The 14423-nt window shown below is 35.0% G+C and overlaps 1 protein-coding gene across 6 annotated transcripts in view; it reads left to right on the top strand.

Moving 5' to 3' along the window:
- The window catches only part of RalGPS (Ral GEF with PH domain and SH3 binding motif), a 97140-nt gene extending 87847 nt beyond the window's left edge, over nucleotides 1-9293 (top strand). For all 6 annotated transcript variants that reach the window (XM_067775941.1, XM_067775944.1, XM_067775939.1 and 3 more), the window contains one exon: nucleotides 1240-9293. In XM_067775941.1, coding sequence (XP_067632042.1) covers nucleotides 1240-1909 — 670 coding nt within the window. In that variant the 3' untranslated portion in view covers nucleotides 1910-9293. The remainder of the gene's footprint in view (nucleotides 1-1239) is intronic.
- The last annotated feature ends 5130 nt before the right edge of the window (nucleotides 9294-14423 follow it).

The following is a 14423-nucleotide window of genomic DNA, read 5'->3' as shown; positions in this document are numbered from 1 at the left end:
TACGAAAGATCCAATTACGAATTTCCAAGGGCCATACTTATGTTTTGGAGGCCAATTCCGAAAAACGGAGTAATTTTTTACTAAAAAAATGAGAGAAAACGAATCACCCCTACATTTTTTCGATATAAGAAAAGAAGAATCGCATCGTAATACTTTAATTAAAAAAAATAAATAAAAAATTTGTTCGAAAACCCATAACTATGTTTCGGAGGCTAACTGCGAAAAATGAAGAAATTACTTTAGTACTCCCAGCGTGAGGAAAAAGGCTAATGACACCTTCATTTTAGTTTTTTAATTTACGTGATATATTAGTAAAAATGAAGAAAATAACGAAAGCTCCAATTTCTAACTTCGAAAGCCCATACTTATGTATGTTTTGGAGGATGGTTTCGAAAAACGGTGAAATTACTTCATTACTACCCCATTGGAAAAAGGCCCAGATTTTTTTTTATTTTAGCAATCAATTTTACTAAAGAAAATTACGAAAGATCCAATTTCGAACTTCGAAAGCCCATACCTAAGTTTTGAAGGCAAATTTAGAAAAACCTGAGAAATTAGTTGATTACTAACAAAATGAGAAAAAAGCAGTCACACGTACATTTTAATTTTTTCTAGTTTTCATAATACGTTAATTCGAATAGCCCACCTTTGTTCTGAGGACTAACTTCGAAAAATTGCGAAATCGCTTTATTACTACTAAAATGAAAAAAAAGCGAATCACATCTATGTATATTTAAATTTTTGTTAAGTGTTCGTGATGCGTTTATTGAAATAAAGAAAATTTCGAAAAGGTCCAATTTCGAAAACATATACCTATGTTTTTGAGGCGAACTTTGAAAAACGGAGAAACCACTTTTTTACGTATGACTCAAACTCTTCGAAAAAACAAAAATTAATGGTTCGCAATTAATGGTATGTATCATAACGCCAATGTAGTGGAAGATCACTCTATATCGTTTAATTGTAGCCAAGTTGATTCTGACTTTAGTTGAATTTCATATTTCATATTAGTGAACAATTCTCTTTGTTTCGAAGTAAAATTCCCGCCAAATTTTATTATTATAGCTTTATAATTTTTTGTGGCATGCTGTTTTTCTTTACTTAGTGCCTGTAAAAAACCCTTCTCTACTTTTTTTAAATATTAATATATCTGTAATATATGTGTTCCGTTTTTTATATCTTTATAGTAAAATTTCAAGCCTTAAAAATAATAAATTATACCCTATTACTACATTTCAGCATTTTCGGTAAAATTACACATAACGCCTATAACGACAGCATCAACTATGGTGGCGGCAATCCCGTCATGGCATTGGGTTATGGCGACGAGCACCATTTGCATGATTGTAGCATTATAAGCCAACAACAACAACAACCGCGTCATCTACTCGACGACTCCGTGCTAGAGCATAGTAATAATATGTTAAATAACGGTGATGTCATATCAAATGATAGTGTCGAAGGTGTCCTGGGGCATAATAGCGATTTGGAATTGATTTATGCGCCTTCACTCAATCCCGATCACTGCATACAGGGATGCGTACGACGTAAAACTGTGCAAAAAGAGGGACGCAAACCGGCAGTTGCATCATGGCAACGTTATTGGTTACAAATATGGGCCAACTCACTTGTTTACTTTCCACCCAAATCATTTAAAGGTAGCGAACGTAGTGACTTTAAGCGTGAGCCATGCAAAGTTTGTCCACTCGATGGTTGGTGTGCGCAAATTGTTGACAATACAAAACATAAAAACTCATTTGAATTATATCATCGCACATTGGGTACAATTTATAAATTTCGTACGGACAGCGCGCAAGCTACACAACTTTGGACGACGTCCATTTGTAAGGTGGCCATGCAACGGAGTACACAAAAACCGTTGCCCATCAATTTGATGTCGTTTGAGTGAGTTGGTATTTGGAATGTGATGGGTCTGGATGAAAAGCATATAAACTGCGCTAGTAGATAGTGATCAGGTGCATATAAATTTATTCGATATTTTAACTGAAATTTCTTCATTATTATTAAATTTTGTTGTCACATTTCTTCTCGCGCTCATTGTAATTATACTAAATGATGTACAACTTCAGGCTAGTTTTGTATGTTTATTTGTTTTCATTACACTCGTCTATTAAATACTCAAACATAGCAAGGCAAATGTAATTTAGTGTAAGAATTAACCCATTAGCATTAAATGTGTGTCGAAAATGCATAAATAACACTGTGCGAAAGCATTTTGCTGGGCGTAAGAATTCCAACTTAGGATGAGCGATCAATACGCATATAGTAAAACATCAAAATCGTGCTTGAGTAATTTTTCAATAAGTGGAGAATTAAAATGCGCAGTTGGGCCATGTACTCCATCACTTTTTGAAAATTGTAATCCTATAACTTTTTCGAGAAAGGCGTTCTGTTTTGACTTCTTATTAGAAAGTTCACAGAAAGTGACATTTTAGTTAGAGGGTTAAAGTGTTCTAGAAAATTATTTACCACAAAATTTTAGTAGGGAAATCTAAAAGAAAATATTTGTTCAATGAATGCGGAAAGTCACTACGAACAAAAAAAAAAAAAAAAATTGAATCGCATTGAGGTATGCAACAATTTTTTATAGGCTTTATTTAATTCGCTGTTCGTTCCAGAATGTTAACACGTTGACCGCCAGTGTATTACCGGTGATCACAACAAAAAACTACCCCCAGTTGCCAGTGTATCACCGGTGATCACAACAAAAACTACCCCCATTTGCCAATGTATCACCGGTGATATACGCCTAGGCCCCTATAATTTAGGGCCTTAACCGAATGAGTTTTAAGAAAGATGCAAATTTATTTTAAAATAAAAAATAGCTTAGTCCATAGCAAAACACAAAGTTTAAAAGTTTTAGACACTATTTCTGACGACTGAGTGTTATATGCGAAGTGAATGAATTTTAGCAAGATCTGGAACCGGTTGCGAGTCATAACGTCTGGGACGAATTGATTTTTGAACAAGGTAGTTGCTTTCCAATAGTCCTCCATTGAAGGATATTTGTTCATACATGTATGATTATTGCAAAAAACTCTATGACCTCCTTGCGATCAGTGTCCTTCCACTGATTCATCCTACTAGTACTGATCCCACGTATTTGATTGTTAGCATTTTTATTTGTATCTTCAACAACAATATCCAAGACTTCATCCGTCAAGAACTTTATATAATAGTAGGTAGATAGGTAGATTGAAGCATTCCTCAAAAGTTATCAAAGTCTCTCCGGTGGCAGGGGAATTCCATTCTGTCGTAGTTCCATTCTGACGTTTATCTGCGATATTATTAAAATTGGTAGCACTCACATGATTGTCTTGTTGGATACTGTCGTCACTCGATGTACCACTGCTGGAATCTGGGATGTACGACACCTCATCTGGACTTAATCCCCACTGTCATTGGAATTTTCTGATTCGATCACCTCGCGTATTTCCCCGGAATTCATAAGCGCACAATTTCACTTTGATTTTTCACCAACCAACCAAGCTAAAGAATTAGTCTACTAAATAATTATCTGCCATTAAATTTTGCTAGGCGAGAAATTGTCAAAGGAATAAAAAATTAAATTTGCCGCATGCAAGTATGCAATAACTTTTTTAGACTGTACCATTTTAGACTAGAGCCATTTAAACTCCTCGGCGATCACTGACATATTTGGTTTTTTTTTTCATACTGATCATTGAAATGAACGCAGATACCCTTTCTCAATAAAGCTAAAAGGTTAAAACTTTCAAAAAAAAAAAAAATGTTTGTGAAAACTTAACCATACGCCGTATCCTTGTAAACTTTATATTAAAATCGCTCAAGCAAAATATTGCAAGTATAAAATGTGACCCTAACAAAGAAATTGGACCAAAAAATGTTTCACGACTTTGAGCTTTTACTATACGGTCTAGGCCCTTAATCTTACTATATTGTTCTAGGTCTTGAAATCAAGTCGCGCTCAGACATTGACCTTCGAGTGGCCGCACAGTGTATTTAGTAAACAATTTTTTTCTTTCCTTAAAGACTGATGTAGGTCTGTACAAGCGCAGACTCAACGAACTCAATGTAAACTCAAAATAATTTGTCGATGATCAAAATGTGTAGAACGACTTATTGTTAAATTTCTATAGATTCTGAGATGTTGCTCGAGTAAGTTTATACATAAAATTAAGACCTAAGGTTCAACTGCTTTGGAAAAATTTAAGAACGTAGAAACTTTTTGTATTAATAAAGTATTTCATAAATGTTTTTTTTTTTTGGACCTGGTTCTTTAATCATAGTTATTCAATTAGTTTAAGCTAAATTTTCTAAGGCATTTGAATTGTTATACTCACTCATGTATGAAATCAAAATTATTAAGCTACTCTTACAAATACAAGCCAATATATAAAATGTTAAAAGCGCAGTTGCCGAATCGTTATCATAACGTAGGCACGTGCTGGGCAACTAGTTTATGATGCATTTTGGAAAGATTTCCCGTCATTCTTTGTGAAATTCGAATTTTCGAACGAAGAATGATGTCGGCAGAACACCGAAACTGGTTTATCTCCAAACCAATTTTGATAAGGCACGTGATGGTTCAAAAGCTTTTGAAGTGTATGTTTTAACAATTTTACGTCATTCCGTGCCAAATTGCTGTCAAACGAAAAAATGACATTGAAGATACCACAACTCTGAAACCGGTTTGACTTCACAACAATTTTGACATGGACTGACGGAAAATCTCTTCAACACACAGGAATTTCCTCCCTGCTGTAGAATAACCAAGCAAAATTCAGAAAATTTCAGAGTTTTTTTGTCGATTACCAAACCTATGTGATCATTCGGCTGCAGAACATATTTTTAAATGAAGTAAATTTATAACTAACTCTTCATACATCTTCGATATTATAGCTTGTACTAAAATTTTTTACAACATTTTTCGAACAGGTAGAGAGAGGTAAACAGTCGTAACTCCACTTTCTACTCAAATGAATAATGTCATTTTTAAAATTGACTATGGTTTCTTGACCTTTTGTCAAAAGATCGGCACTCAAATATTGTTCGTTGACCGTTACTTTTAAATTTGAAAATGTTTCTCCATTTAATACTGGTGTACAGAATTTATTTCTTTTGCGCACTTCTTAACACGTACTTTTTTGGACATACGGCTGCTTACAGCTGAGAGGTGTGCGGATATATGCATTATAACAATGAATTTCGATTAAGTCCTGTCCGTCCGTTCGTTAAAACGATAACTTGTGCAAAAAATGCTTATGCTTACCTAATTTGGTACAGCGTTTTTTTAATCCAGTTTTTCGATATCGAAAATTAAAAATAGGGTTTTGCGTAACACATGTAAATTTACTGATGAAACTTAGCTAATGAATCGAGCGCGCATGTAAGAAATGTGGTAAACGCTGAAAACTGGGCGTGGCACCGCCTACATTTATGAGAAGGAAATTTAAAACTTTCACAAGCCTTAAACCAAAAGCTGCTTGTACATACGTATATCTCTAAATTTATTTACAACCCATAGTTTGTATTGTATTCGATCTATTGAATTGTAATTTATATTGAAATATCCCTAGAATCAATGCATGGTATCTACCCTTGAATTCCCTAGTGGGAATCCTAATGGACGTGTGGCAGCCTCCACCGCGAAAATCCACCAAATTCAATTCGCCGCAAATGCAGGATGGCGATATGGCATGATCGCCAATCTGTCAAAAAACCACCACCGTTTTGGCAACATACATATTTTTTCATTATATATCCAAATCTTGAAAAGTTGCTGGTGATTTTTTTCTCTTTTGAGCTCTACAAGGAAGCTATTCAAATAAATAATACAAAACTTTACAATACCCTATGCCTAAATTCCAACCAATGTGAAATCCATCTTGACTTAGCTGTCCTTTTATAGTCTGTGTTCGCAGTGGATTTTTGAAGTTTATAGCTTTGCTTAAATCTTAATATGAAATCAAATTGATTTATATTCAGATGGATACAAATAAGTGAAACATTGCAGATATAAATGTGTGAATTCAACTTAATATTGAAATTATCCGAATTAAAGATAAATATTTGATTAATGTAAAAAGATCGTATTTTATTGAGTGGATTAATACTGCATTTCGTGTGCAGAATAAGGCAAAAGGTGTTGAAAAACGTTAAGGTTTCAGGAAAAACCAACTCGTTCAGCAAAGCAGAATAAAGTGCAGAATAATCCTGCAACAAATACCTACAATTTCCTGTAAATTTTTGATGTGTTTGAGAATTTTTAACAAACTCCGTGGTAATATTCCTAATTGGAAAGATATACATCGTACAATTTGGCAAAAGTCCCATTTTTGCTATCAGCTGCAAATTAGCATAATCGAGAGGCGATCGCGCCTACTTTTATAAAAATCTTTGTTCTAAAGTGCTAATGTGAGACAATTTGCATTATTATTATGTTCGGTTATGCTTTTTCACTTTATAAGTGTTATGGTTGAGCTTTACTGGAAAATTTAAAACAATTTCGAAAATTGGCGTGGCCCGCCCTTATTCTTTTAAATATAAAAATAGTTTAATAATTTTATGCTCAAAATCTACAGCTGGGTATATGGTGTTCGGTTACATCCGAACTTCGACTTTCTTACACGTTTTGTAATACATTGCGCAATTCCGATTAGTTGGGTAGTTTATTTGATTAGTTGTAATGAAGTTACTTAAATATAATTAAATTAAATTAGTAAATTACGTATATATAAACCAACGACTTAAGATTTAGCATCATAATTTGCCTTAGCGCTTTGCGAATACTCTTTAATTGTAATATGCATGGGTTTAAAGCGTTTATTTTATGTACTATGTACTACTATATTTATAAGTATGTGTACTAGGGTGGGCCGATTTGTATAGACGAAAGTAAATCGATATTGCGCCATCGATTTTTCTATAGGATTTGGGCTCAGGAAAAAAGTTCCACTACGCATACCCAAAAAAATAATTTTCGAGCCTGCGAAATTTTATTCTTTTTTACTTTTTTCGACTTTGATTTTTATGGTTTTTTTCAGGCATGCTTAACCAACGAACCGATATCATTTCGTTACGATAATTAACGTTAATAAACGAAACAAAGTCATTTCGTTTCATTTATTAACGTTGAGAACGTCAAATTAACGAAATGATTTTGTTTCGTTTTCTGCCATATCAAAACGAAATCAAATCGTTTATATTGATTATTAATTTCAAACTATGCTGGCAATGCGGAGTCATTAAAGGTGAAAGCATTAGCGAAGCTGATTGCAACTTTTCTCATGAATTTTGACAGTACGAACATTTCTCAGAGTATATTTGACATTACCACCAACGAATTACACAAACAAATTACATAGAGTTTGTGTGTATGTCCGCTCGCTGTTACCACCTTACGGCTTCACCATGGCTAAAGCATTGCCAGCACAATTGAAACATAAAGTGTCACGAAAGCTTTTCGTTTCGGTTAAAAACGAGATACAATTTATCTTGATAATTTCCTTATCGATAATATTTCGAAGTGTTTCAACGGAAACGGTGGAAATTTTTTGATAAACGATTAGCTTAACGTTAAGGTGCATCCCTGGTTTTTTTCATGACCTGCAAAAAAAATTTTCATTTGATTGCTAAAAACGTTGGCGGTAACAGCTTTTGGAAAAAAAAAAAATATTTTTAGCGGACATTTTTGGTTCATATGAAATTTCTTTTAGTAAGTCATTAAAAAAACCTTAAAAATCAAAGTCGAAAAAAAGTAAAAAAAAAAAATGAAATTTCGCAGGCTCGAAAATTATTTTTTTGTGTATGCGTAGTGGAACTTTTTTTCCTGAGCCCAAATCCTATCGAAAAATCGGTTACGCGATATCGGTTAATAAATCGACCCACCCTAATGTGTACAAATAAATTTCATTGTAGTTGTTATAGCAACAATTTTATATACATACACCTAAAAAATTAACTGTTAGATATTCATTTATATGCGTATATTTTAAAGCATTACATTTTGTAAAATCGAAACTCTGTTACTGCTAGCTTTAAAGTAAATTAAAAATGAAGCCTAAATAATTTGTTCCATTGCATACATACAAACATGTAATCACGAAGTTCCATTCATAATAAATCTTCATACATAAATGTAAACACATGCAATACATACATACTATTTAATTGGAAGTAGAATTTATATTCAAATGAAGATTATTCATAACGTAATCGAAGCCATCCTAACATGGCATGCCATTAACAGAAAGAAACTATAAGATACTAGTATTTATAATACATAATTAAAATTTAAATTAAAAAGCATTACTATTGACTATACATACATACATAAAACCATAAACATATAAGCACTTTCGTACATACTACTCAAATATAAAATTATTTGTACTTTTCCGATTTCAAGCGCTATCAACACATACATATGTACATCCATATAAGAATTGCTATTGCTGATATTTATAAAAAGGCTTTGCTGTTGTAGTGCATACATATGTAAATATAAACTTCTAACTATGATTGATTAGATTTTTATATGCGTTGCAAATTAGAACAAGTTTTTTTTTATGAACATCTAATATGAATAAGTTCACTTACTTACATACATATATATATACATACTAGGGGGGTTCAAATTGTATGGGAAAAAACTTCAGGTGCACATCCAGTTTCTGAATCTATGGGTCATACTGAGTAATATTGTCCATGGATCATAGGTCTGAAATGAATTTTCTGCCTCCCTAATTTTGTTAGAAAATATTTTTTTTAGACATTTTTATTATTATTTTTGTTAAAAAATATTTTAGGCTATTTAAAAATTGAATTTGCAATATGGAAAAGTAAAATATTCGTCGATTTTTGCAACAAATTCGTCGATATTCCTCAAAAAGAAGCGATAAAATGCGAAAAATAGTGGGAAAGCTCCCTATAGCGACGAATATTTTACTTTTCCATATTGCAAATTCAACTTTTAAATAGCCCAAGATATTTTCTAACTTAAAAAAAAAAAAAAAAATAATTTAAATATTACTAAAAAAAAATATTTTCTAACAAAATTAGGGAGGCTCGAAATACATTTCAGACCTATGGTCCCATGGGCATTACTCAGCATGACCCATAGATTCAGAAACTGGATGTGCCTTTTCAACAATAAATTTGACCCACCCTAATATATTCATGTAACGCCTGTACTCACGAAAAATGTTACAAAGAATCATAAAAAAAGTACATAAAATAGCAAAAAGAACAAAAACTTTAACAAACGAAAATATAAAAATAAATGCGAAAAATTTATAAACAATGAATAAATCAGATATTTCTTTATTTACCACCTTCCATGCATTCTGGCAGGTGAACGACGCGCATAAGGGCACATATAACAAATTTGAAAAGACTTACGATTGCAGCCTTCGTCATCGACTTCATGCTTAGATATGTTAATACTTTGATGTACAAACCTTCTGGATATGCACACTAGACTCGGTCGATTTATTAACCGATATCGCGCCATCGATTTTTCCATAGGATATGGGCTCAGGAAAAAAAAGTCCACTACGCACACCCAAAAAAATAATTTTCAAGCCTGAGAAATTTAATTTTTTTTTTTTACTTTTTTTCGACTTTGATTTTTAAGGTTTTTTTCATGACCTACTAAACAAATTTTCGTATGCATACCCTGTCCGACCCAAAAATATCCGCTAAAAAAGTAGTCGATAACAGTAAAAAAAAATTTGAAAATTTTACTATCAAATGAAATTTTTTTAGTCGGTCATGAAAAAAACCTTAAAAATTAAAGTGGAAAAAAGTAAAAAAAAAATGAAGTTTCGCAGGCACGAAAATTATTATTTTTTGGTTATGCGTTGTGGAACTTTTTATCCTGAGCCCAAATCCTATCGAAAAATCGATGGCGCGATATCGGTTAACTTTCGTCCATACTAATCGACCCACCCTAATGCACACTCTACGAGGTCTTCGCATCCCCCCGATTTATCAACCAAGAAAAAAGTATGCATACGATTCTGCGAGAATACTGAAGTCAAATAGTCTGTAATTTGCTACAAGGGATTGGATGAAGAACAACAAGTGGAACAAAGGAAGAAGGGAAGGGAAAATCTTTTAAAATATGAATAGGACTGTATTCAGAAAGGGTTGGGTAGGTTAAGCTGGAAGATAAATTAGGATATTAATCAAGGAGACATCGCATATTTTGAATCGTAATCAGACGTACGAGAGAAATGAAAGGAAGTTGAAGAAGAAGAGATAAATAAGGAAGGGTTGGAAAATAAGGGAATAGTGGGAAACCAATGGGGTAGAGAGTAAATGAAATGTTAAATCTAATAAAATAACGGGATGCTTGTATTGTAACAGAGTTAGAAATATGTGTTTTATAGATGAAGTAGTATGCAGATTGTGGACGGTGCCCCACCCCTTTCCATTCAGAACGCAAGCTCTTCACGGAAGGAGTGGGTTGGACCTAGGAGGTTCAACGTGGCCTTATTAATTCGAAAAATTTGAGGAGTTTTATTAGAAGGGAAAGGAATGGAGAAAAATATAAATAGAAACAAGCAAGTAAGAGAGGGAAAAGCAGTGGTGGTTAAAACAGGGGAGGGGAATACGGAAAGGGGAAGGGAGAACAGGTAAGGAGATTAAGAAGACGAAGAGGAGAAAGAAGAATGAAAGGGAACAAGTAAGGAAGGCTAAGTTCGGGTGTAACCAAACATTACATACTCAGCTGCCAAATTTCAGCTAGCAAAACTTTTAAATTACCTTCTTTTAAAACTGGGCAGTGCCATGCCCATTGTCCAAAATTTTACTAATTTTCTATTCTGTGTCATAAGGTCGACCCACCTACCAAGTTTCATCGCTTTATCCGTCTTTGGTAATGAAATATTGCACTTTTTCGCTTTTTCGAAATTTTCGATATCGAAAAAGTGGGCGTGGTCATATTCCGATTTCGTTCATTTTAAATAACAATCTGGGATGTGTGCCCGGGAACTTACATACCAAATTTCATTAAGATACCTCGAAATTTACTCAAGTTATCATGTGTACGGGCAGACGGGCGGACGGACGGACATGGCTAGATGAGTTTCTTTTTTCGGCCCAATCCGTTTGATATACAGAAGTATATCTATCTCGATTAGTTTATGCCGTTACGGGGTACAGTTATGCGAACAAAATTAATATGCTCTGTGAGCTCTGCTGAGCTGAGTATAAAAATACGATGGAGTGGGAAAGAATTGGAAAGGCGATGGTAAAGGCAAGTGAGGAGAGTGGATGTATGGGAAAGGGGGTGAGCGGGACAGGGAAACATAAAACAAGACGAATGGAAGGGCAAAAAGTAAAATAACAACAAGATAAAGAGAATAGGAACGATGAAGGAAAACGAAGAGGGTGCGCAAAACGAGTAGAAGCTGGAAAGGAGGACTTAATGAAATAGAGAAACAGAGGAAATGGAAAAGAAAAATGAGTGGGAATGGAAGAGAAGACGAACCAAGGAAAACCGAGAGGTATGACTCTGAATAATAAACCGTATCAAAATCGGAAAAGATGATCCTTGCAATGTTCAAGATAAAGGTTTTTAAAAAATATATACACTTATAAGAATATTAACAAAACCCAAAAAGGTTTTTTAAAAAAATTTATTGTAACGAATTTAGGGAAACTCCGCTTATTTTACACCTTCTACTAACGTTTGTATCGCTAAATTGTTGAATAAATAACTCCAATATTCAATAATGCAAAATGGTCTTTATTAGACTACTTTGAAAATACTTCACAATAACACTTATACTTCGCAACTGCTAGCGCGCTTCAATCAAACTGATTGATCATGCCTCAGCTGGTGCTGCTTTTATACTCTTCGGTTTCCTCGTTCTCATATTTCTGGGCGTTTCTTCTTCCAGAATTTACTAGTTTACCAGCTATAAACTACAGATGCACGTTTATAGCTTCTCATATGCGCGTGTATATGTGAGTGACACCTCCACCAATGATTGCATAATTTTGTGAGGATCTCAGTTTTATGCATGCGAATGTGTGGGAACTACTTTGCTGATGGTTGCATACTTTTGTGAGTATCTCTCCGCTGCTGTATGTACATATGTGTATACATAATGATGGATTTGTTTATGTACATACATACAAGTGTGGCAGCTTGCTTTATTGTTGTTGTGGCTTTATTCACTTAGTATCAGATTAGTGATGTGAGTATCAGTTAGTGTTACTAATATTCGTCACACTGCCCTCCACCTAAGTCTGATCGTCCCAATCAGACAAATTTCTCGATCTAACCGCTGCTAGCCTCTCCAAATGAACCAACCTTCTATTTCGTGGTTTCCCAATTGTTTGTATGCGGTAGATGACATCACTGATCCTCTTCACAACTCTACACTGGCCTTCCCAACTGCACCAAAATTTGGATGGAACACCTTTCCGCCGGCGAGGGTTGTATAGCAGTACCAAATCTCCCTCCAAGAAACCTTCCAAATTATTGCTCTTGTCCTACCTGTGTTTCATCCTACTACTCATTATCCTGCATCGTTCACTCACACTATTCTTTGGCCAATGAACTACTTCGTAGAGCTTGCGCTTGACGGATTGTCTTCACATAATCAGTATCGTTCCGACGTTTCACAACAGTAGTGCGCCCTGGCTTGAAACCACCTTTGCATTCTTTCTGGGTAATTATGTCGTTTGTTTTAGTGCATCCATTAGGGTTTGTCAATGCCAGTGTTTTTCTCGCGGGTACCTTCGGTTTTGATTTGTTTGGCCCATTCATTCCATCAACCTTTGCTCGATTTACTTTCTTTGACTTTTGTGGTCTCTGTTGAATTTCCTCCACCAGTACTCGCTTCCTGCTGAACCCTTTCTCCAAACTGAAGCTAAGTGGTATATCCTGGTTCTTATAGCGCATAATCCCTCTCTGCATATCGATCCTGATAATCAACTAAGAAGTCCACTCCCAATATGACTTCATCAACAATCTCTGCCACAACGAATTTGTGTAATATCGTGACATTTTCAATTAAGACCTCAAATACCACTTCTCCTTGGACTTGGTTATACTCGCCAGTGACCGTACGCAACCTTGATTCAGGTAATGGCTTTACTCTCTTGTTGACTAAATCAGATCGGACTAAGGAATGAGATGCGCCCGTAACTACAGTCAGTAAATGCTCCTTGCCATCCACATTTCCTCTGGAAGACTGCTCGATTTTCTTCCAATTTGCGAGATAGATATCACAGGACATTCAATAGCTGGGGCAAGTTTTCGATCTTTACATCTGACTCGCTCTTGCTTATCTCCTCCAGCTTTGCGTTTACGACCAGCCAAGTTGTAACTACCAGGACCGGTGCTGCAATGACGAGCAATGTGACATGGGTTACCGCACTTGAAACATTTCATAACTTCAGAGTTTTTCTGTTGTGATCCCTTCAGTGCTTCAAAAATTGTGTCCACCCAACCAGCATTCCAGTTGTTCACTGCTGCGGTCTTCTCAACCTGTAGCTTAAAGACCTGGAAAAGAACAGAACCGTCAAAGGATGGTGTTTTCACCTTTGGATTGCTTGCTGAAACAGCTGGGCGATTTAATTGCAACTCCTGTATACGACCTCTCAAAGCATCCACATCGGCTTCGATTTTTTCCTCAAACTGCGTTATTTTCTCGTCCATACGCGCTTCGAGTTTCTGAAATACGAGTTTCTTGTGCTTCAATCTTTGATGTTATGCATGTCTCTTGCGATTCCAGTTGGGATGACATTTGTCTTTCCTGGGCTTCAATCTTGGATGTTATACGGTTCTCCTGGGATTCCAATTGTGATGACATTTGTGACGACATTTGGTTTAATACTGCTAGTATCGCGTTAGTGTCAACACATGCCAATGAATTCGGGGTCTCTATCTTCTCCTCCATTTTAGCCGCTGGCTCTTCCACATCAGGATATAAGACTTACTCGTTCACATTAATTCATATCAAATCCAATACCTCTCGTAGCCGTGCTTGAAGTTCGATCTTATTGCCGGTTGTATTCAATCCACGGTTCTCCAACTCCTTTTTCAATTGCTGGATCCTTAATTCACTTAATTTTGCCATGTCCAAGTTGTATTCGAAATCTTCAGAATTTATTCAACAATTCCTCTTCTGACACCAATTGTAACGAATTTATGGAAACCCCGATTATTTTACACCTTCTACTAACGTTCGTATTGCTAAATTGTTGAATAAATAACTCCAATATTCAATAATACAAAATGGTCTTTATTAGACTACTTTGAAAATACTTCACAATAACACTTATACTTCGCAACTGCTAGCGTGCTTAAATCAAACTGATTGATCATGCCTCAACTATTGCTGCTTTTATACTCTTCGGTTTCCTCGTTCGCTAATTTCTAGGCGTTTCTTCCAGAATTTACT

This window comes from Eurosta solidaginis, chromosome 3, assembly GCF_040869045.1.
Source record: "Eurosta solidaginis isolate ZX-2024a chromosome 3, ASM4086904v1, whole genome shotgun sequence".
In the NCBI taxonomy this organism is placed as follows: Eukaryota; Metazoa; Arthropoda; class Insecta; order Diptera; family Tephritidae; genus Eurosta; species Eurosta solidaginis.
Note: the sequence above shows the minus strand (reverse complement) of the source record. Positions and strands in the feature narration are given on the sequence as shown.